The sequence below is a fragment of the Desmodus rotundus genome, chromosome 3, assembly GCF_022682495.2.
Source record: "Desmodus rotundus isolate HL8 chromosome 3, HLdesRot8A.1, whole genome shotgun sequence".
Taxonomy (NCBI): Eukaryota; Metazoa; Chordata; class Mammalia; order Chiroptera; family Phyllostomidae; genus Desmodus; species Desmodus rotundus.
The window spans coordinates 158,455,119-158,476,983 of NC_071389.1; the positions used below are offsets into that span (position 1 = coordinate 158,455,119).

At 35.6% G+C, this 21,865-nt stretch overlaps 1 protein-coding gene across 4 annotated transcripts; it reads left to right on the forward strand.

Annotated features, from left to right (window-relative positions):
• Nucleotides 1-76: 76 nt before the first annotated feature.
• On the forward strand, nt 77-20,886 carry PUS7L (pseudouridine synthase 7 like). Of its 4 annotated transcripts, none has more exons than XM_045184280.3 (10): nt 77-446; nt 1,437-2,362; nt 3,850-3,936; nt 5,923-6,082; nt 7,902-8,094; nt 12,024-12,122; nt 13,687-13,768; nt 15,532-15,812; nt 18,954-19,007; nt 19,962-20,886. In XM_045184280.3, the coding sequence occupies exons 2-10, from the start codon at nt 1,453-1,455 to the stop codon at nt 20,286-20,288; spliced, it is 2,193 nt and encodes a 730-aa protein (XP_045040215.2). In that variant the 5' UTR covers nt 77-446; nt 1,437-1,452; the 3' UTR covers nt 20,289-20,886. The 4 variants fall into 4 exon arrangements, with proteins under 4 accessions (XP_045040215.2, XP_045040216.2, XP_045040217.2 ...); XM_045184281.3 differs by having other exon boundaries at nt 77-311; XM_045184282.3 differs by having other exon boundaries at nt 77-301.
• The last annotated feature ends 979 nt before the right edge of the window (nt 20,887-21,865 follow it).

Here is a 21,865-nt window from a genome sequence, read left to right on the forward strand (position 1 = left end):
GTCCCGCCCTCCCCTTCCTTTGAGTCTCCAGCTCTCGCGTGAGGCGCTACTTTAAGTGGGAGTCTGTCCCTTTAAAACCCTTCTATCGGCGGCTAAGTATTTGGTCTTCCGGCATGCGCACAGCGCTGTGCAGGGGAGTGCCTTCACCTGGACGCGAGGTGGACCGGGTCGGGCTCCCGGCCCGATCCTGGGCTCGTGTGGGGGGCGGTGCAGTGATTGGCGTCGGGGCCCCCACGCTTTACTCGCAAGAGAGGACGACGCGGGCTAATATCGCGCCGTAGGACAGGCGGTTGTGGGGAAGGTAGAAAAAAGTGAGATGCTGGCGGTGTTGGGGGGGGACTCTTGGACGACCCCGAAGGCCACGCAGCCGCAGGCTTTAGGTCTGTGGCCTGGAGAAATAAGCAGAAAGTAGGAGTGAGCTCCGCGGACCTCTGATGAGCAGTGAAGTAAGAGCATGAGGGAAAAGGCGCTACCTTCCTCCATTTTTAACATCTGGCCAGAATCTGCCCTCTACCAGCAATTCCCCTACCTGTGTCAAACTGCCCTCCCTCTGTCCACCCTGCACCCTCCTGAGCGTACTGTTGCTAAGGAACACTGCACGTGGGCTCCTCGGCTCTGCTCCAGCTTGGATCCACTATTTTACTAAGATGCTTTGTTGTAATTCTCTTGGAAACATTCTTCAGTTCTTCTAGCTTAGAATGCCTTCTTATCTTTTTCCCTTTTACTGTGCAAAGTATAATATTATTCATTTTAAGGCCAGTTTTACAACTGTGCTCTTGATTAGTTGTTTTTCAACTCCTCTAACCCTTGATCATTTATCTTGTCCAGTGCTGACAGTCATCTTACTAAAACATCTTTTTGGACTGTGCCATTTTCCTTCAGTGGCCATCCATTGACCAGTCAGTGGATTCTAAGTCCTTGACAGTGCACTAAGTGTCTTACATAGTTTATTACTAATTCAGCTGTATTTTCCAGAACTGTATTAGAAAACGCTTTCTCCCACTGCTGCGTCTCTGAGCTGTTCAGTTTTCTCTAACACATTGTATATTTTGTTTGTTCATTACTTATGATGTGACTTGGCCTCATTTCGATTGCTGAACAATTTTGAGGACTTAGAAGGCCATTTCTTGCATTACGCCTTTACTGATTCATCATAGGCAGAAGTGACCTCTCTTTTCTTCCTCTTCACTCTTACAGCTCTTATTTTGTACTAGTTGTTTCATTTATTCAACAATCACTATTGATTGCTTGCCTACTATGTGCTTGACAGTGTTCTCAATATGAAGTAGTCAGTGAATAAAGCAGACAAGTTTCTTGACGTCATGGATGAAAGTGAGGAAGAGAAATAAATTCTGCAAACATTTTTTTGGGGGGAGGAGTTATCTACAACTTCTCTTTCTGGTAACTAACTGACTGCCTTTTTGTTTCTTTTGTAGGCATTGCTATTTAAGAATGGAAGAAGATACAGATTTTCAAATAAGGTTTAGTTCTTTGTGTTTCATTACTGATCATGTTGGATTTCATGGCACTATAAAAAGTTCACCAAATGACTTTGTTGTTGTTGAGATTGATGAACAGGGACGGTTAGTTAATAAAGCCATTGATGAACCTATTTACGAGAGTAGTAAAGTACTACCTGAGCCAAATAATGTTGCCAAAAAAACAAAAATAGGTTTTCAAAATGTATCCTTTGAAGAGGGAAGCAACGAGAAAGTCAGTACTTTATTCCGGTACTCTGATGATGACCCAAATCGTCAGTCTGGTTCAGAAAAGGAAGATACTATCAATGATGGAATTTTCAAAGATGAAGAAGAAAAAGTTTATGCATTAGGCTCTTTGTTAAATGAAAAAACTAATGAATTACTGAATCAGTTTGCCTGTGATATAAAAGAGAAATGGAATTCTAAAAGTGAGCTAAGTGGACCATCTCCTGAATTCTCTCTAGGCAGGTTCCTTGACAAAAAACGGAGGGCTGTTTTGCATAGTGCTATTCGGCAGAAATTCCCTTTTTTAATAACGGTAGGAAAAAACACTGAAATCGTTGTAAAACCAAATCTTGAGTATAAAGAACTCTGTCACTTGGTATCTGAAGAAGAAGCATTTGACTTTTTTAAATACTTGGATGCAAAGAAAGAAAATTCCAAATTTACCTTTAAACCTGATACAAGCAAAGACCACAGAAAAGCCGTACACCATTTTGTGAACAAAAAGTTTGGAAATCTTGTGGAAACCAAGTCTTTTTCTGAAGCTAATTACAATGCTGGTAATCCAAATACAGTGATAACAGTAAGATTTCGTGAAAAAGCACACAAGCACAGGAAGAGGTCTATTGAATGCCAGGAAAGAAAAGTTATATATACAGGTAATTTAATAAATTATTACCATTTTCTTTGATAAACTTAGTTAAAATTGTGACCCAGTGAAATTTCAGTGAAAGCTGAATAATTCAAATGAACAGACTTGTCCAGAGGGATATTGGAATAAATATAGGTCTGTTTTTTAACGGACGATAAAGACTTTCAAATTACACTAATTGTAAAAATTAACCATATTGGTGACAGTGTGGTTAACACAGACATTTATAGTTAACAGTTACAGATACATAAAGTTGAAGCAGCTATTTTGTGTTTCCGTTTTTTGGAGGTAAATCTTGATATCATATTTTGAAAGTTAATTCAAAGTAACTATTTGGAGATAAGCAGAATATGTTTGCTATACTTGGGAAAGTGAAGAGAATACCTTGTATTCTGAAACAGTTGAAACTCACTACCTTGAAAACTTATAGGGAGCTCCTTCCTTTGACTCTGTCAATCTTTTAGAGGAGAGGTTCTCAAGTGTTTGCATGCAATATAATTACCAAAATTTATTAAAACAGATTTCAGAAACCTATTCTCAAGAGTTTCGACCTTGGAGCTGTGTGGGTTTTATTTTACATTATGACTTTAATTCATACAAAGATTTACTAACTTGTTAATATCTTGAAGACTTAGTTTCTACAAAGTGTAAAAAAATGGAGAGGATAATACCATGGGCAAGTTACTTAACAATTCATAACTTTTGGTTGTACTTTAAAAATGGGGTAATAGTAAAGTACAATTCACAATGATATTCTAGGGATTAGAGGACATAATTAATGAAAATGTTTAATACGTGATAGTTACTCAAATGTTGGCGTCTTTTGTCCTGGAAATTTCTGTCTGGTTGTGTGACTTGTCCTTTCCATGAAAGCTGCTAGTATAGGACTTGACACGTGACGCATGCTATAAAAGCTGACAGATAAACCTATTTCGAAGGAAGAACAAAACTAGCTTTACATGTGGAGGGAAGAATCGCTTATAGTGATTTCAGCATCTATATCTAGGTTTTATACTACTTAATATTCTAAAAGTATCAATTTGAGTTAATGAACCAAAAAATTGTGGAAACTTTTTACTTTGAGTTTACATTAGTTTTTATTAAAACTATGAATAACTGTGGGGATATGTTAAAGGGAGGAGTTGATGGTTCACCAGAGGATAGTATAAAGATACCAATATACCTACAAGTCTAAGAACAAAGAAAAAGACATAAAGTTGGCCTAGCCCAAATTTTGCTTAGGCCAACCATTTGTAACAACAAAAGTAGCTCACATAATAAAAAAATTCCTTAATAAGTAGACCCATCAAAAAAAAATAGAACACTTTTAAAAAACTGTTGTAAAATATATAACATAAAATTTACCATTTTAACTACTTTTAAGTGTACATTCAGTGGTATTAAGTACTGTTTAATTGTTGTACAACCATCACTACCACTTAACTTAAGGACTTTTTCATCTTTTCTAATTGGCACTTTGTTCCCATTATACAGTAACTCTCCATTGCCCTCTGCCCCCAGCCACTGGCCACCACCATTCTGCTTCTGTCCGTATGAATTTGAATACTTCAGGTATCTCCTGTAAGTGGAATCATAATATTTGTCCTATTATGATTGGCTTATTTCACTTACAGTCTTCAAGGTTCATCTGTGTTATACACGTGCTAAATATTTTTTTTTCTTTGTAAGGTTGAGTAATCTTCCATTGCATTTATACGTCCCATTTAGTTTATCCATTCATCTGCCAATGGACTGGGGTTGCTTCTGTCTTTTAGATGCTATGAGCGTGGCCATAAAAATAGATGTTCAAGTGTATGTTTTCAGTTTTGTTTGTTTTGTTTTGGTGTATACCCGACGTGGAATTGCTGAATCAAATGGCAATTCTATGTTCAATTGAGCCAGTGCCATATTGTTTTCCTAGAACACATTTTTGAAGGAGTTTTATGAAAGATTTAAGCATCAAATGCAATTTTTATTTTAGATATTATATTTCTCAGGTCTGGAAGTTTCATTTGTTTTTTTCTTAGGTCTTCAATTTCTTATATGTTTATGTTTTCTTATAATCTTTGGGCCTATTTCTAATAAGTCTTTAAAAATATTTGTGCTAATTCCATCTTTGTCAATTCTAGGTATATTTTTATTGACTTATTTGGATATGGGTCATATTTTTGTGCTACTTTGCATGTCTAGTCATGTTTTTTTGAGGTCAACCATTGTGAGTTCCTTGCTGAGTGTCCAAATTTTGTCGTCTTCTTTTAAAGAGTGTTGAACTTTGCTTTAGCAGGTATGAAGTAGTTTGCAGGTACATCTGAGGATTCATTCCGAGTTGTATTAAAGGAGGTACAGAGTAAACTTTAAGCCTGTCATGTAGTTCTACTATTATATCATGATCCATCTGTGGTTTATACTGAGTGCCCTTGACTTTTGCCACACCCCGTATTCGTGGATAGGTACATACATACATACATTTTACATTTTTATACTTTCTGGATCATGTCATATTTAACATTCATTTTTCTTAGAACACTCAGAGAGAAGCCCTTGTAGCTGCTGATGACAAATACAACAATTGAGCAAATTATAAATCATTTTGCAGGGAAATTTGAATTTCTTTTTTATGATTTGGGGGGAGGGAGCAGTACTTGAATTATCTTATATGTCCATATGGTGAACTGAGGATTGCAGCATTTTGTCACTCTCTGGAAGGTTAAATAGGTCAATGCATTGTTTTTTTTTGTTTTTTGTTTTTGTGGGCTTGGTCCTCCTCCCCACCTCCACAATCTCACTCCCACCCTGTCATCCAACAGATGTTTTAAAGATCTACCACGATGCAAGCAATGTTTTATTCACTGGCTTGCTGGCCTGGAACTCCCAGTCTGTGGGGTGGACACACTGTAAAGAGATACATTGTAATACGTGGTGTTAAGTGTAACACATGGAGACATGCAAGATAAAGCAATCAACTCCTTGTGGAGTTCATTTCCTCATTGATTCAACAAATATTTGAATACTTACTGTGTGTTAGGCTGAGGGTATAGTAGTCAGTAAAGCAAACATGATTCCTGCTTTGGGAGCTTCACCCTTGGGAACCTAGAAAGAATTTGCGGGAGGACTGCTGGTGATGTTGGATTGTGAAGAACGAATAGGAATATGGCAAAGAAAATGGAAGGAACACATTTTAGACAGAGACTCAAATGTGCAAAAGTGCAAAACTGTGGAAGTCTCTAGTTCACCCAAGGGTTATGAGAAATTCCCTGTGTCAAGATTATAGGATATGTGACTGAAATGGCATATGTGGGACTGAGAAGGGAGATTGGGCCTGATATGAATACCAGATTAAGGAATTTGGTTTTTTTTCTCTAAAACCCAATGTTAATGGGCTTTTAATGAGCCCATTAACATTTTGAAAATGACAGCTGAAATCTGTGATTTTGTATTTTGATTCAAAAACACTCCTTATTTAAATTAATACTTTGATTCATTATATTAATATGTTAGTCTGCTGAGAAGGTACTTGATATACGGTAGCTGCTTTTTTTTTGTAACTGGGGATAATTTTTGTTTCAGCCTTCACCCTGCGAAAAGAGAATGTAGAAATGTTTGAAGCAGTTGGTTTTTTAGCTGTCAAACTTGGTGTGATTCCTTCAGATTTTAGTTACGCAGGCCTTAAAGACAAGAAAGCCGTCACCTATCAAGCAATGGTCGTTAGAAAAGTGATTCCAGAGAGGTAAGAGGACATTACTTGATAAGAGGCAATTTTTCTTTCTGATTGCGTCAGAGAAGTAAATAGAAGATTAAGAATAATACTAAAAGCATATTAACCTCACCAATATTAATTTGTTGAGTACAGGCTTACTGAGCAGCACATTCTGTGTTGATAATATAATTATCTTCTATGCAGTTATGTCTTAAATTTACATTGCAAATATAGGTGGGTTTAGCATAGAAACTTTGATTTTAAAAGTGGCTGATTTTAAATGATCAAAATTGTTTCTAAACATCCTATTTTATATTCAGATATGCATTTATATTCAGGACAGTGTCTTACAAATTTTTTTTCTAATTACTATAATGCTTTTATACTTTTATTTTTGTGCTTCCTTATATTTAAAATAAATCTCTGTTAAATAGAAAGTAAAATACTCAACTTTAGCCTCCCTTCAGCTTAATCAGTTTTCAAAAGTATTTTTTGTAATTATAAAAGAGATACATATTCATTGTAGATTTAGAAAATAGGAAAAAGTACTGTGTAAAAAAGAAATCGAAAGTCACTAATAATTCCACTACTCAGAAAGATCCACAATAACATTTTGATGTACTTCCTAACATAATTTTTTCAGAGACTGTACTGCAAATGTACATTGTACAAAGACTTTTTTATATATGTGACAATCATATTGTATATGCTCCTTATATTTTACTTATAAAAATAAAATTAAGAAAGTTTATGTCATGAAATATTTCAAAATTATTTTCATTACTTAGGATAATTTGTTTAACATCCCCTATACTTCTGGATATAGAAATTTGTTTCAATATTTCACTGTAAATAATATTGTGATTAATATTATTGTACTGAAACCTGTGCCTTATAGATACTTTTCAAAAAGTTGAACCATTGGATCAAAATTGAGCCTAATTTGATGTAATATTTTTTAAAAGACTTTATTTATTTTTTTTAGAGAGAGGGGAAGGGAAGGAGAAAGAGTGGGAGAGAAACATCAATGTGTGGTTGTCTCTCACATGCTTCCCACTGGGGACCTCTCCCGCAACCCAGGCATGTGCCATGACTGGGAATCGAACAGGTGACCCTTTGGTTCACAGGCCTGCACTCAATCCACTGAGCCACACCAGCCAGGGCTAATTTGATGTAATATTGACATTTATCCTTAGTCATAAGATGTTTAACTATCCACTATTTGCAGGTAAAACCTTCTAAGCTCTAATATGTGGTACCAAGAAAAAAGTATATGATTTTTGTCTTTATGGTCAGAAGTACAGTATAGGTAAGAGAGAAGGACTTTAGGTGTTAAAATATACTTAAATGTTAAAAGCTAGTTTTTAACTATGAAAGACAAATTTTATTGGTTCCTAAGAGATAGTTTTTTGCTTTGCTTGTGGGTATGGGATTTTAATTACCCATCAAGTCAGATTTTAGCCTACGCAGAAAACTTGAAGATATATTTGGAGGGGCAGTAAGCCAAATGGTCAGAAAGAGAGACTGAGGAGGAAAGGAACAATATGTAAGGACAGGAAGAACAAAGGAACAATTAAGAAATTGTATCACTTGAACTATGAAGGCAAAAAGCCTAAAAGGACTGAGCGATACATTAGGAATATATGTTCCAGTTCTTAAAATAACTGGTTCATATAATCTTATAATTGGGTTCTGTGCACATTTATTGAAATAACATTAACTTTGGAAGATTCAAAAAAAATTTTTGTTTTAGTGTTATGGTATGTGATTACCTGGTAATTGTCATTTAAAACATAATAATTTTTGAAATATAAGATTTAACTGATTCTACATCATTTATCACTTTTAGGTTGAAAAATATAGAAAAAGAAATTGAAAAGAAAAGAATGAGTGTGTTTAATATTCGGTCTGTAGATGATTCCCTTAGACTCGGTCAGCTCAAAGGAAATCACTTTGATATTGTTATCAGAAATTTGAAAAACCAAATAAATGATTCTGTAAACCTGAGAGAGAGAATTTTGGAAGCAATAGAAAGTGTTAAGGTAAGAAAACTCAATTTTAAGAGAGTATTACAGGAAAATCTTTATAAGCTATAGTCCCACTATTTCTTACTTTGCTGTGTATAATGCACACTTTTTTGCCCAAATTTTTGAGGGATGTGCATTATGTGTGGGTTGTACCTAAAATACCTTGTAATTGTTCTTGTGTTTTGTAATTGTTTGTTACATAAAATTTCTTGTACCATAATATCTTCAAAAATAAATGCTAAAATTCCTTTATAATACAAAAAACAAATATCAAAATATAAATAAGTAAATAATTGAATTTAAAAATTAAAATGAAAGATTTTTTTCCTGGAAGTTTGGCCAAAAACCTGGGTGCGCATTATACATGGCAGAATACAGTACATTGAGGCAAGAAGGGAAACTTTCTCTTTTTCCGTTTTCTTTTTATTTGTATGTGTAATTATTTTTTTAAATGATAAGTTGGACCATTTGGCTTACTTTAAAATTTTTTTTAGTATATTTTTGTATTGAAAAAATCCCTACAACTTTAATGTAATTTTAAAAAAATGAAATGCATAGAGTTTTCCAGAGATGGGGGAAAAATAATCTGTATAAGAAGAATGTTTTTTAGCATCTGCATATAGAGTGATATTTTAGGGAAATGGGTTAATTTTTTAAAACTTTGTTGAGTACTTCTTTCCAGAAATCGTTGGTAATTTGGTAAATTACTTTTTAGAATTATTCACAATATTTTTTCTTTTCAATCTAATTTTGAATTTTGTTTGAATATATGCACATGACAAATGGTATACATTGTATTATGTTTTACATTAAAAATTACTTATACATATTTAAATGACATTTAAATATACATATTCAACCATAACCTTCAGTCTGATCAGCTAGACTATGGGGTCAGCAAATCTTTTTCTATAAAGGGCCAGATAATAGATATTTTTGGCTTTGTAGGTATAGGGTCTCTGTTGCAAATACTGTATTGCTATTGTGCGGAAGAAGCCACAGACAGTACATAAAGGAATGAACGTGGTCGTGTTCCAATAAAATTTTATTTACAAAGAACAGGTATTGGACCAGATTTGACTTGTTAGTAGTTTGCCAACTCCCGATTTAGACCAGTACTTCTCAACCTGCAGGGCTTTGCAGATTCTCAGCAGTCACTCTCTACTCCCTAACCAATTAAATAAGAACACTGGGGGGATGCATTGAGGCATGAATATTTTTAAAAAGCTCCCTCAGTGATTCTACTCTGTAGCCAACATTGGGAAACACTGATCTAAGTTTCTGACCACAAAGACTTTTTATACAATTTTATGCCTTCCCTCCAGGAAAACAAATAAAAACTTTTTTAACTAATATTTTGCCATATAGTCAGGAAAATACCTTTCAATTAAAGATTTTAAATCCAGCACTTTCACATGTATATAGGAGTTCTCTGATTGTACACTCTGTGTAAGGTTTCTTCCCTTTTTTCTAGATCTACTTAAAATTCTTTATTTCCCCTGAAAACCGTTATTAAAATATTTCTTACAAAAAGGAGAGGATGCAATATTATGATTTATAAGAAATACATGTTTGGTCATTCGTATATCCAAAAGATGTTTTTCATATAGTTGGTCTTCATCTACAGTTCCTGGCTCACAGCTCCTCAAACGCTGGAAACTTCCTAAGTGTGGAAGGAAGGATCACCCTTTGTTATAATTAGGAGACTTTTGGAAAGCACCTAAGGTGGGGACAACCTTGTGATTACAGGGTTGTAACTTTTTGTACACCCACTGACCTCGGAGTGAGGAGAGATGAGGGATGGGGGGCTGAAGGCTGAATCAATTGCCAGCGGCCAACTGTTTAATCAATTATGCCTCTGTAATGAAACTCCATAAAACCCCAGAAGGACAAGGTTTGTTTGGAGGGCTTCTGGGTTGGTGAGTTCCAGGTGGGAGATGCAGGGAGATCGGTGTACCTGGAGAGGGCATAGGAATGCTGCACCCCTTCCCACATACTTTGTGCATGTCTTCATCTGGCTGTTCCTGAGTTACATAACTCTGAGTCTATTATAAGAGTCTATTATAAATTGGTGATGTGGTAAATAAAGTTCTTCAAGCCTCTCTAGCAAATTAACTGAACCTAAGGAAGGGGTCTGGGGATCCTCTAATTTAAAGCAAGTTGGTCAGAAATACAGGTAGCACCCTGGACCTTCGGCCTGTCTCTGAAGTCCAAGGAGTGTTCATTGTAACCATCAGTCTGTAGCAGGTCATCAGAAGCACATGTGCATCCTGGAGTTGTTTCTGACCTGGCGTCTGAAGGGGGTGGGGGTGAGGCAGTGCTTAATCTGTAGAATTTGATGCTATCTGTGGGTAGATCGGGTCAGAATTGAGTTGAATTGTAGGGCACACAACTGATGTCAGAGCGTTGCTTGTTGGTGTGGGAATCCCCTCTCCACACTGAAATTGGGTGCTCAGAACCCAAAAGAGGGAGTTTCTCTGAACTCTGACAGCGTTTATTGCCAGCCTTTCATGTGGTAGTTATGGGTATACAACTGCTCATTCTAAAATCCCCATTTGGAATAATCTTAGCATTCGCTAACTTTCCTTCCGTTCTCCTGATAAGGGAAGGGATTTAAGAAACCCTGAGAATAAGAAGTCTTTGAAGTTTTGTTTTAGAAGGCTATATTGCTGATTGCTATAAACCTTGTTATTTGCAACCCTAAGTAATTAAAAGGGGTAATTCAAATTCTTTTAGCTGTTCTAGTATATTATTTGATGTTATCTTTTTCAAATTTGAAAAAATTAAAATACTAACTATGAGATTTAATACAGGGAGTACTTATTTTATCTGCAGTTGTTTTTTATGAATGACATGAGGTAAGGGTGCCTTTTATACCATGCTGTTAACAAATCTTCTTAGCATCTTTCATTAAACAGTCCTGGAGTTGGTGTTCAATAATAATTGTTGAATGAATAAATACATACTCCCCTCATAAGTGAGTGCGGAAGATTCTTATCTTTCAAGAAACTATCTGGTTTCAGGGTTTTCTTTGTGAGAACATGTTTAACTACTGCCCAATGTTTTTAAATGGACACAGTAGTAAACTACAATTTTCTGATCTTGTTGAAGTGATGCTATGCCCTTGTCTTGGCCCAGGCTTTCAGAAACTGAAATAACTGAAAAATGAACTGTATATATAAAGGAGCCAGGACTTGCTGGGTTTGAAAATAAATTCCAAGTATGTCCAAACAGCAGAAGGGTCTCAAAATCAGAAAGAGCTTCAGGGCAAAGATCAGATCCGATACTAGGTAACCAATTCATTCCAGTTGTCCCAGAACTTTCCCCATTTTAACACCAAAAGTTCCACACCCCAGGAAACCCCTCAATAATGTGAATGAAAGCTGACATTTTTAAAGCTCTTTCACTCATCTTATTTTCTAACTTTTAATCAATCATTCTTCTCCTTTCTATTCTTTAGCTGAATAGCATTTCTCAGACCATTTGGTTCCCATGTTTATAGTGCTAATTATAGGGTTCTTTTATTAAAATAAATATGAAGAGGAAGACTCGATTACAGGTTACATATTCTATGCAATAATTGTATTTATTTGTCTCAGTTCAGGGCTATAACAAAGAACCATGGACCGGGCGACTTTTAAACAACAGAAAATTATTTCTCACAGTTCTGGAGGCTGGGGGCCTGAGATTAGGCTGCCAACATGGCTTTCTTCTTGTATTCTCACATGGCAGAAGGAAGGGTAACCGAGCTCCGTGGTCTTTTCTTACAGCGGCATTAATCCTCCTCGTGAGGGCTCTATGCTCGTGACCTATCTCCCCAAATCCCCACCTTTACCCACCATGACACTGGGGGGCAGGGTTTCAACATACGAACTTTGAGGGGACATAGGCATATAGTCCATAACAATATACTTTTAATTAATTAACTATTTTGCTATTCATAGAATAAAGGGTTTGTGAATTACTATGGACCACAGAGATTTGGGATGGGAAAGAAAGTTCACACGGATCAAATTGGATTGGCTTTGCTGAAGAATGAAATGGTATGTATTTTTTAAAAAATATGATCTTTCCTGTTTTCTCAGTTGTACTTACATATAAGCCAACTCCTTGCTTTCTTAACCCAGCATATATACACATGTATACCATACATACATACACCGTATACGATATCATTGAACATATATTGAGCAGCTATTGTATTCTTGGTATCACATTATAAGAAAGCAAGCTGTATGCAATGTCCAGTACTCTTTGAGACTTAACAGAGAATTGACCAACACTCAACCAAATTCTTAGTGAACTGAATAGAGGATTTAGAGAAATCTCATACCCTACAATTTTAGAAATCTGCTATCAGATTATATAAAAGATAGGGATTTACCCAAAGCTAGAGACTAAAAAGAAAACAACAGGTTTGAAAAATTATGACTAGTTTCAAATGAAACTATAAATGTGCAAATAAGAAGCCACATATGCCCAATGATTAAAATTATGTGTATATTATAAATGTATGTTACATACAATAACGTATATATATATACACACACATATTTTTGCACTGAAGGAAGTGCATATAATGGCAAAACCTACAAAACTATAAAAATTACTTGGGCATATGCAAAGTTATTCATATGATAGGGTCATACTCATTTGTGTTGAGCAGGAGAGAAATGAATAGTAAGCACAGTTGTGGAAGCATTGTGCATGTGAGTGTTACCTTACACATGGAAATAAGGTTGAGAGTTGATGGTGTGGACCACATCTGCAAATTTGTAGTCAGTGTTACTACTCAAAGATACATACTGTGTTTAGAAACGAATCACAGTGCTAGAGACAGTGACAAAGTATAGGAACTAGTAGATATCATTCTTGTCAAAAAAAGAATATCTTTTCATCTATTTAGGTTTTGAAAGAAAATAGGTTAAAATTGACAATTTGCCCTGGGTGGTGTGGTTTAGTGGTTTGAGCACCAGCCTGTGAACCAAAAGTTCACTGGTTCAATTCCCAATCAGGGCACATGCCTGGGTTGCGGGCCAGGCCCTCACCTGGGAGCGTGTGAGAGGCAACCCATTGATGTTTCTCTCCCTCTCTTTTTCCCTCCCTTACCCTTTCTCTAAAAATTAAGAAAGAAAATCTTAAAATGTATACATAAAAATGTTGACAATTTTAAAAAAGATAACAGCAGTTATTTTTAAGACCAAAGGATTCTGAGACTTGACATGAATAAAATTGGCTTGCCATTCCCTTATGCTTGTTTCCTTCCCTGCTTGTGCTGTGTATGCTGGTCAAGTCTGGGTTTTATGTCATCACTTCACACTTGTAATAACACCTCTATGATAGAGGTAAAGAATGACTGAAGAACTATGGAAGGTATGGGAGAGCACTTTTTCTAGTGCATAATATTTTAAACCTATATATAAGCTTGCTTTTTACAGAAGTTTACTTCTAAATTTAACATTGATTGTTTAATTTTTGGAAGCTTAAAAATAACATTGCAGCCTCAAATATCATTTGTTAAATAACTCTTCCTTTAAGATGCATTTTTTAAAAGTAAGTAATTTGAAATTTTTATTTAACATATGTTTGCTTGCTTAATTTTTAAAGGTGAAGGCTGTAAAATTATTTCTTACACCAGAAGATCTGGATGATCCTGTAAATAGAGCAAAGAAATATTTTCTTCAAACTGGTATTTAAAAGTTTCTTTACTCCATACATAGCCATGAAGGTACATAACATCAGCAGGAGGGCATTCATTGCAGCATAAATGTGGATAAGAAATAGATTGTAATATATTATATGTTTAATCATTTTATTACATGCCCTAGGTTCTCCATTTTTGGCTCGATCTTAAGGACTTTTGTCTGTTCTAAATCTTGCTTGAGGGGAGAGATGGCATCTTAGTTTTTCTTGGTCTGACTCCTCTGAGGAGGTAGGAGTTCCCAGTTCGAAAGTGGTACTGATGGAAGTATATAACTCACTACAACTAGAGGAGAGGGAAAAATAAACTAAATAAAAGAACATTTGTTATGTCTGATACTTTGTGCATTGTTTTGGTCTAGTTGCCATTCAACCCTGACTGCTGATTTTGAAAACTCTAGCTCAATATGATGCTATATATGCAGCGTGCTTAATAGGAAACACTAAAGAAAACGTTATGAGTGGGTGTAACTCTCAGCTTTAGTACTTCCCAACTATACGGGCTTGTGCAAATGATTTAGACTTATTGTTTTAGTTTCTTCATCTGTAAATGGAAGCTAATACTGGCACCTAAAAGACTGTTAAGAGATTTAAATAAGGTAACAGATGTAATGTTCTTAAAATGGTGCCTGGCACGTACTAAATACTGAATAAATATTACTTGTATTTAAACAATAACAACAGCAACCATACTATTTTAGATTCATTCAAATCTGTGATCCACATATAGGTGCCTACTGAATTCACTTACATTGAAAAAGTCATCAGTTTTCAAAAATATCCATTATTTTAAATCATGTACAATATCCATTATTTTAAATCATGTACATATTATATATATGTAATTCTTCATAGGAGGGGAATATTTTATGCCACATCACAATCTATAAATAGTATGAGCATTTCAAATTTTTGTAAGTAATCTAAGTAATACTAAATAAAATTCAAATTGACTTACTGATTTGTCTCTATTAGAGTCCCAAGAAGATAACTTCCTTATGGCAAGGATTTTTAAACTTTAATGTTCATAAGAAACCTGATACAGTTGTTAAAATGCCCATTCCAAGGCCCTACCTGAATCAGCATTTTTACAGTAGAGTCCCTAATTTTAAAAAGCATCCCACCAGCAAGACCTAAGAGTCCACTGCAGGGATCCAGATATCAACCCAATCTTATTCCTAAAATTCTGTGTAAATGTCCATAATAGGTGTTTTAAAATCTCTAGGCTCAGAGGGTTGTTTAATGCTCTTTTTTGAACTTCTCTAAATAACTGTAAATTAGTTTATCTTCATTCTGAAGTAGGAATTACTAATATGCTTTTGTTATTTTGTTTTTAAAGCAGGGAAAGTGAATGGATCATATGATTAATGATTAGTTAAAAAACCAAAACAAAACCCTTGCCCTGGCTGGTGTGGCTCAATTGGTTGGAGCATTAAAAGGTTATAGGTTGGATCCCTGGTCTGGGCATGTACAAGAGGCAACAAATCTATGCTTCTTTCTCCCACTGATATTTCTCTTTCTCCCCTCCTCTCTTCCTCCCTCTCTCTCTTAAAAAAAAAAAAACAATGAAAACAATGTCCTAGGGTGAGAATAAAAAAAAAATTCAAGTGTAGCTCGGTTTGTAGTTGGCACTGAACATCTTCATATTCAGGTGCACAGTTCATTGACTTTCATTTAGCAAGTATAATAAAGGTCTTTATAACTGGCCTTTAAATAAAACTGGTTGACTAACTGATTTTCTCTTTATTGCAGAGGATGCTAAAGGCACACTTTCACTGATGCCCGAATTTAAAGTTCGAGAGAGAGCGTTGTTGGAGTCGTTGCATCGCTTTGGCATGACCGAGGAGGGTTGCATCCAGGCCTGGTTCTCTTTCCCCCATTCCATGCGCATTTTCTACATTCACGCATATAGCAGCAAAGTTTGGAATGAGGCAGCGTCTTACAGACTTGCAACCTATGGCTCAAGAGTGGTGGAGGGTGACTTGGTCTGTTTGGATGAAGATGGTGATGATGAGCATCTCCCAAACGGTAAAGTAAGTATCACTTCATCGGTGTTTCCCAAGAGTAGTTACCGCAGCAGGAACACTAATTTTCAGAAGCCCTTATTTTAGAAATAATTTAAAAATAAACATGGATTTTATTTCTTTTTAACTTAGGTTTGCTCATCTCCTGCTTCCACTCTGCTGTCAGATGAGGTTTAATACATGTCAATAAGTGGAAAAATAAAATAGTCAGCGTCATGAGGTGAAAGGTACACAGATAGTAAACCTTCCTTTGAAGAACACATTCTTTTAAAAAATCACACAAGTAATGCACAAAACAGTTTCCTTAAAAATAAAAACTGAAACATTGCAGACGAAGCTGCTGTCCCTGCCTCCACTCTGTTGTGCTTCCCTCCCGTGCGTTTGGGCCTGTTGCCTTCTAGATCCTTTTCTGTGCGGTCACAGAAATATCCACAGAAAGGGAGATTTTTATTCTACTAGTGAACACCAAAAAAAGAAAAGGCAGGGCTCAGAGGTTTAAAGCTTAAAATATGAAAAAAAAATGGAGTAAGGTTTTTATAATGTTATATAGGGCATGCAATGTTGTCTATTTCTTTTATATACAAGTGCAGTTTCACAACTTGCTTTTTTCTTCTTAACAGTATCTTGGAGACGTTTGTGTTCACTTCAGGTAATGGGATCCTATGTCAAACTAACTTAGGGAAAGGCAGACAGGAGTTTATTGGCCCTCATAACTGAAAGTCCGTAATTGGTTCAGGCCCAGCTGTACACAGGGTGTTACTCAGTGTCCTACGTTATTCCTCATCTTCTTCATCTTTCGGCACTGTTTTTCTGTTAGTTCCATTCTCAGTCTGGCTTATTCCTTTGGTGGCAAGATGGTTATTAACAATTCTAGGCTTATTTTTCACAACTCCTCCAGAAAAGAGGGCTTTTATTTCTCAACAGTTTCAACAAAAGCCATGGAATTGAGTCTCCCTGGCTAGGAATGGCTTGGCTTGGGTCACATGTCCCCAGACCAATCACTGTGGACTAGAGTATGTGATTCATAAGACTGTGTTTCCAGGTCTTCTTCCTGGAACCATCCCACCCAAAATGCATGTGAGACCTGGGAGGGGAGCTCCCTGGAAAATGCACTACCAGAAGAGAGGTAGCAAAGGCTGAGAAGTCAGAACAACAGAGGTCTGCTTTACTGTTTCATTAAATGGATGGCTTTTGAATATTTAGATAAGTAATTACTAGGAGTATAAATTACTAAGGATGGTTATTTAGCCGAGGCACAGACTCTGAAACTGTGTAGAAAGAAATCTAGCAGCATCGTAGGTTTTATTTTACCTCATGTGAATGGAAGAAGAGAATGTCAGTGATCCTCTTTTGAGAAATAATAAAAAATTCTAAGTTCTTTTTAACATCTTCCAGAACATGTCCATTTAAATGTTACCTTGGCAATATTGGCAATATATTATTTAGTAAGTCAGCCGTTTACAATTCAGATCTGTATAAGTGAAAGGGTACTTTCACAAGATACAGTAATAGTCTCTGGAATATATGTATCTTATAAATGCCTGTATTCAGCATAACATTTGCAAGGAGTTTTGTGATTAGAATTGCATCAGCTTTTCTTTTGGGAGCTATAGGAGAAAAGAGAACATTCATATCTTGCAGTTTCCTTTTATTAGCAGCAAAAAATATTTGTATGTGTTTTAAGACCAATCATTTTTGCTTTATTAATTAGCAGTGAGAAAAGAATAGGCAGGACTTAGAGGCTCAACTTAAATTATGAAAAGGGAAAAGGTAGAATAAGATTTTTAATAAATGGTATATAGGGTATGTAATGTTGTACATTTACAATTACAGATGGTAGGAATCTAATCTAATTCCCTTATTTTGATAGGATTACTAGGCTAACAGGTATATCTTTATTTCAAGGCATTTGGTAGATTCTCTTATATTTTTTTTTGTGAGGAAGACAGAGAGATGTGAGTTAGACAGTGACATTAGTTAGGTGAATTCATATTTGAGGAGCAGCTTATACAGGAAAAGCATGTTTGTTGATTGATATTAACCTGGAGAGAGTTCTCTTAAGGCAGAACATGGTCTTTTGTACTTGACCCTGTTTGTTCAGTAGTTTCATAATTAAATTACAGTATTGTAGGTACACTTACGAAGTTGTGAAAGACAAAAAGCTGGAAGTGATGCAAGAGAGATCATAGTCCCATGTACAAGTATTTCGGTCAGATCACACCTGGAGTTTTATATCCATTCTGAGTGGAACTGTTAAAACCAGGTTATTTACCAATAAATAAGCAAACTTGAGTGAAAAACACACACAGTAAAGGAGGGACTTCATTGATAAAGGAGAATCGAGGGGAAAGCAAGCAGGTTTGGGAGAGATGTGGACACTGTATTATACGGTGGGAGCTTTAGGAAGGCGGGAGTGCCGTCAGTCCTCGTGGGATGACGACAGCTCCCTCTGTACGTGAGCTCTTTTGTGCGACAAACCAGACTTATTCTGTGACGTCCCGTAGCAACATTTCTCAAACCTAATGCTGTGTTTTGACTTGAATAATGCACACTTTATTGCCCAGTTTTTGAAGGGAAAATAAGGATGCGTATTATACATGAGCACAGCGATTACATACCATGGGTACAATAATCCTGTGTGCAATGTGCACAAAAACGTGCGCTTTATACATGGCAAACATGTATAGCACGTACCTCCTACATGTGACACCTATAACTATTCTATGGAGCGCATTTTGAGAAACACCACTTCTCAGGGAGCATTCCCACAGAGTATGGTATTTGTTGGGAGCAGAGGAAGGAGTGGTTTCATAGAAGCAGAGTTTTGATTCAGCCTAATAAAGAATAACTTTGTAATTTAGAAAAAGATTGTTGGTGACTGAGGTGAAAGTGTCGCCTTAAAGTGTTGAGCTGCTAACCATAATCTGTGTTCCCGCTTCAGCTCTCAGGTGTGAAAGCACGAAGACTCCTTCTAAACTTGTATATATAGTCTGCTCCTCCAGAAACAAACTGTGAGAAGATCTTGTTTGGGTATATATATATATATTCAGCAAAGGAATCAAATTATACATGACCAAGTTAGGGAAAATTGAAGGAATTTGGAACATTTGAGAATCATCCATGTTTTTCATCATGTTTTTTAAAAAATAGGTTCATCTAGTAACTGAAGAGGAGGAATCGGCTAATACATATGCAATACATCAGGTAAATTTGCTTAAAAATTATTAATATCTCGTAGATCTAAATGTACAGATTGTCCTCAAAAGACAAAATGTGACAAAATGTAGTCCCCCTCCCCCATTTTTTATTTTACCGCTCTTCTTAGTTTACATTTATAGGAGTTTTCATAAATGTGTACAGTCATATGACCATCACAGAAATCAAGATAAAGGATAGTCTTATTTCTCCTCAAAATTTCCTCGGGCCCCTTGTAGTCAACCCCCAGCCCCTGGCAATAACTCATCTGCTTTCCGTGCCTATGGTTCTACCTTTGGAAGAATGTCATCTAAGTGGAATTATATAGTATATGACCTTTCATGTCCAGTTTCTTTCAGTTAGCATCATGAATGTGAAACTCATTAGTATTGTGTGGATTTGAGTTTTTACCTTGTTTCTTTTTCATCTACCCTTTGGTACTCTTCCAGAAAAATGCCTGGAAGTTATCAGCAAAGGAAGAAAACCCGCAAAATGCAGTATTTACTCATAAGCAGCTGAGAAAATAAAAATTACTTTTACTTTTTCTTGTTTGCTTTCATGGTTTTAAATAAGTAAGAAGAATGTAAAATTGTCCACTAAAATACCAGTAATGTGGTTGAGCAGTAGGGGTTATTCTTTGGGTTACACAAAAAATATGCTTTTAGGATTGTATGACTGCATAGAGATTAAGTCTTTGTTGGTTGATTAAGTGTACCTACACTTCGTGTTCCGCTGGTGTACCTTAACAGTAGTTTGTCTAATATCTGACTTGATGGTTACATTGGTTATTGAGTCTTAATTTTAGTTAGCTCTTTTCTTAGCATCTTTCAGGCTGATTGTCTGTTTATATTCTGAGACTGTTTTTATAGGTCTAGGTCCCAGTCATAAAAGTAAATTTAAAATGTGATCATATGTTGTTCTGAAGGCTGTGTCATGTATCTTTTCTCCCCTTCCCACGCGCAGGTGGTTCTTCCAGTGCTTGGATACAATATTCAGTACCCAAAGAACAAAGTAGGGCTGTGGTACCAGGAGGTACTTAGTGGAGATGGACTACAGACATGTAGGTTTAAAGTACCTACTCTGAAACTGAATGTTCCAGGATGCTATAGAAAGATTTTGAAACAACCCCATAATGTCTCATACCAACTAAGAGAAGAACACGATACTGATGTCAAAGCAGAAGGCTCCCATATCAATGAAGCAACTTTATCTCTTCTGATTTCTTTTGATCTTGATGCTTCGTGTTATGCTACAGTTTGTCTGAGGGAAATAATGAAGCATGACTTTTAAAACTGTTATCCTTGATATAACATATATATGTTGCTCTTTAAAGGAAATTGAGCTAAAATTTCTTTAGCATCTGCCATGTGCTAGGAGCTTTATAATTATCTCCTTTAGTTACATGATGTCCAGATGAAGTAGAAATTTGATGCTAATATTCTGGAAGACATGTAACTAGTAAGTGACAGTGTCTGAGTTTAAGACTCCAAAGCCTGTGTTGTTTTTTTTCCCCTATTATCTAACACTTAAGTGACCTTTATTCTGTGTTATAAAAGTTCCAATCTTTTTGGACTATGAGGAGCATATAATACTGTGAGATAACATTTAAGAAAAAAAGATTTTGGAGTAATGTTTATATCCTTTAGCTCCTTGCTTACAATATAAATGAAACTAGATTGTAATGAATGCATATAGTTGGAAGTAAAGATAGATGAAGCATTTTGTTAATTATGATTGTCATTCTTTCCAATTTTTGAAATTGTTGATAAGAAAAATACATCAGGAAAATGTAATCCCTCTATTTATGATGGGTACCTCAGGGTAGTTTACCCCTTTATGAGATAAATAACCTTTGATGAAGATTGAAATAAAAATTTTTATACAATTTCTTTATCTTGTCATACATTGATCCTCAACTTTTTTTTTTACTCCTCATTATCTAAAACACATTTCAGAATCAGCTCTGACACAGTAGTGACTTTGGGTATGTTATTGATTGTTTTTGAGGCTCACTTAAAGACCCAACATATCACCGATCTTATAAGCAGCAAATAATAGGATTATCTCTACCTTTTATGTTGCTAGAGGAAGAAAACATTTGGCCCATTTAAAAATTTAAATACATGTTTGTTGGTTTAACTATTTCGCATCATGAATCATCCTTAACCACTTTATATTAGTTAAATTTGAGGGGAAATGGGACAAACCAAGCATTCTTTTATTTCTGGTAATATTATATAATGAAACTTTAAAAGCAGTATACATTATATATTAGTAATGTGGCAGATTTATATACTTTAAGTAAGTCAAAGTATTTCAAGAATATCAGCATAAGGAAATAAAATTCAAAAGAAGGAAACGAGCCACGTACAATGCAAATATGTAATGAAAGAAATTAGAACTAATTTGAAAGCCCAGCATTAGGTAAGGAAAGTAAGTAAAATGACATGTATCAATTTGATGGCAAATGTGTTAATTATTAAAAGTGATGATGATGGTTTTAGGTATAAGAAAATATTGCCCCTTGAAAGCAGAACATATATATTATAAATATATTATTTATGTACACTGTATGTATACTGAATGCAGCTTTTTCAAATGAGAGGCCCTTTCGCATAGTGATTAAAAAGCATGGGTAACTGGAGACAAGCTCCCCCAGTTTGAAGCTTGATTCAGCCACTTACATCCCTGTGACCTCGGACAAGTTATTTAATCTTTGTGTGCTTCAGTTTCAACATCTATAATACGAGGATGGTAATATTTCTACCTCTTGGGATTATTGTGATGATTTGCTGAGTATGTAAAGCAGCTTAGAAAAGTGCATTTTTGGAATAATAACATAAGGAAATAAATGTTTAGAGAAGCAA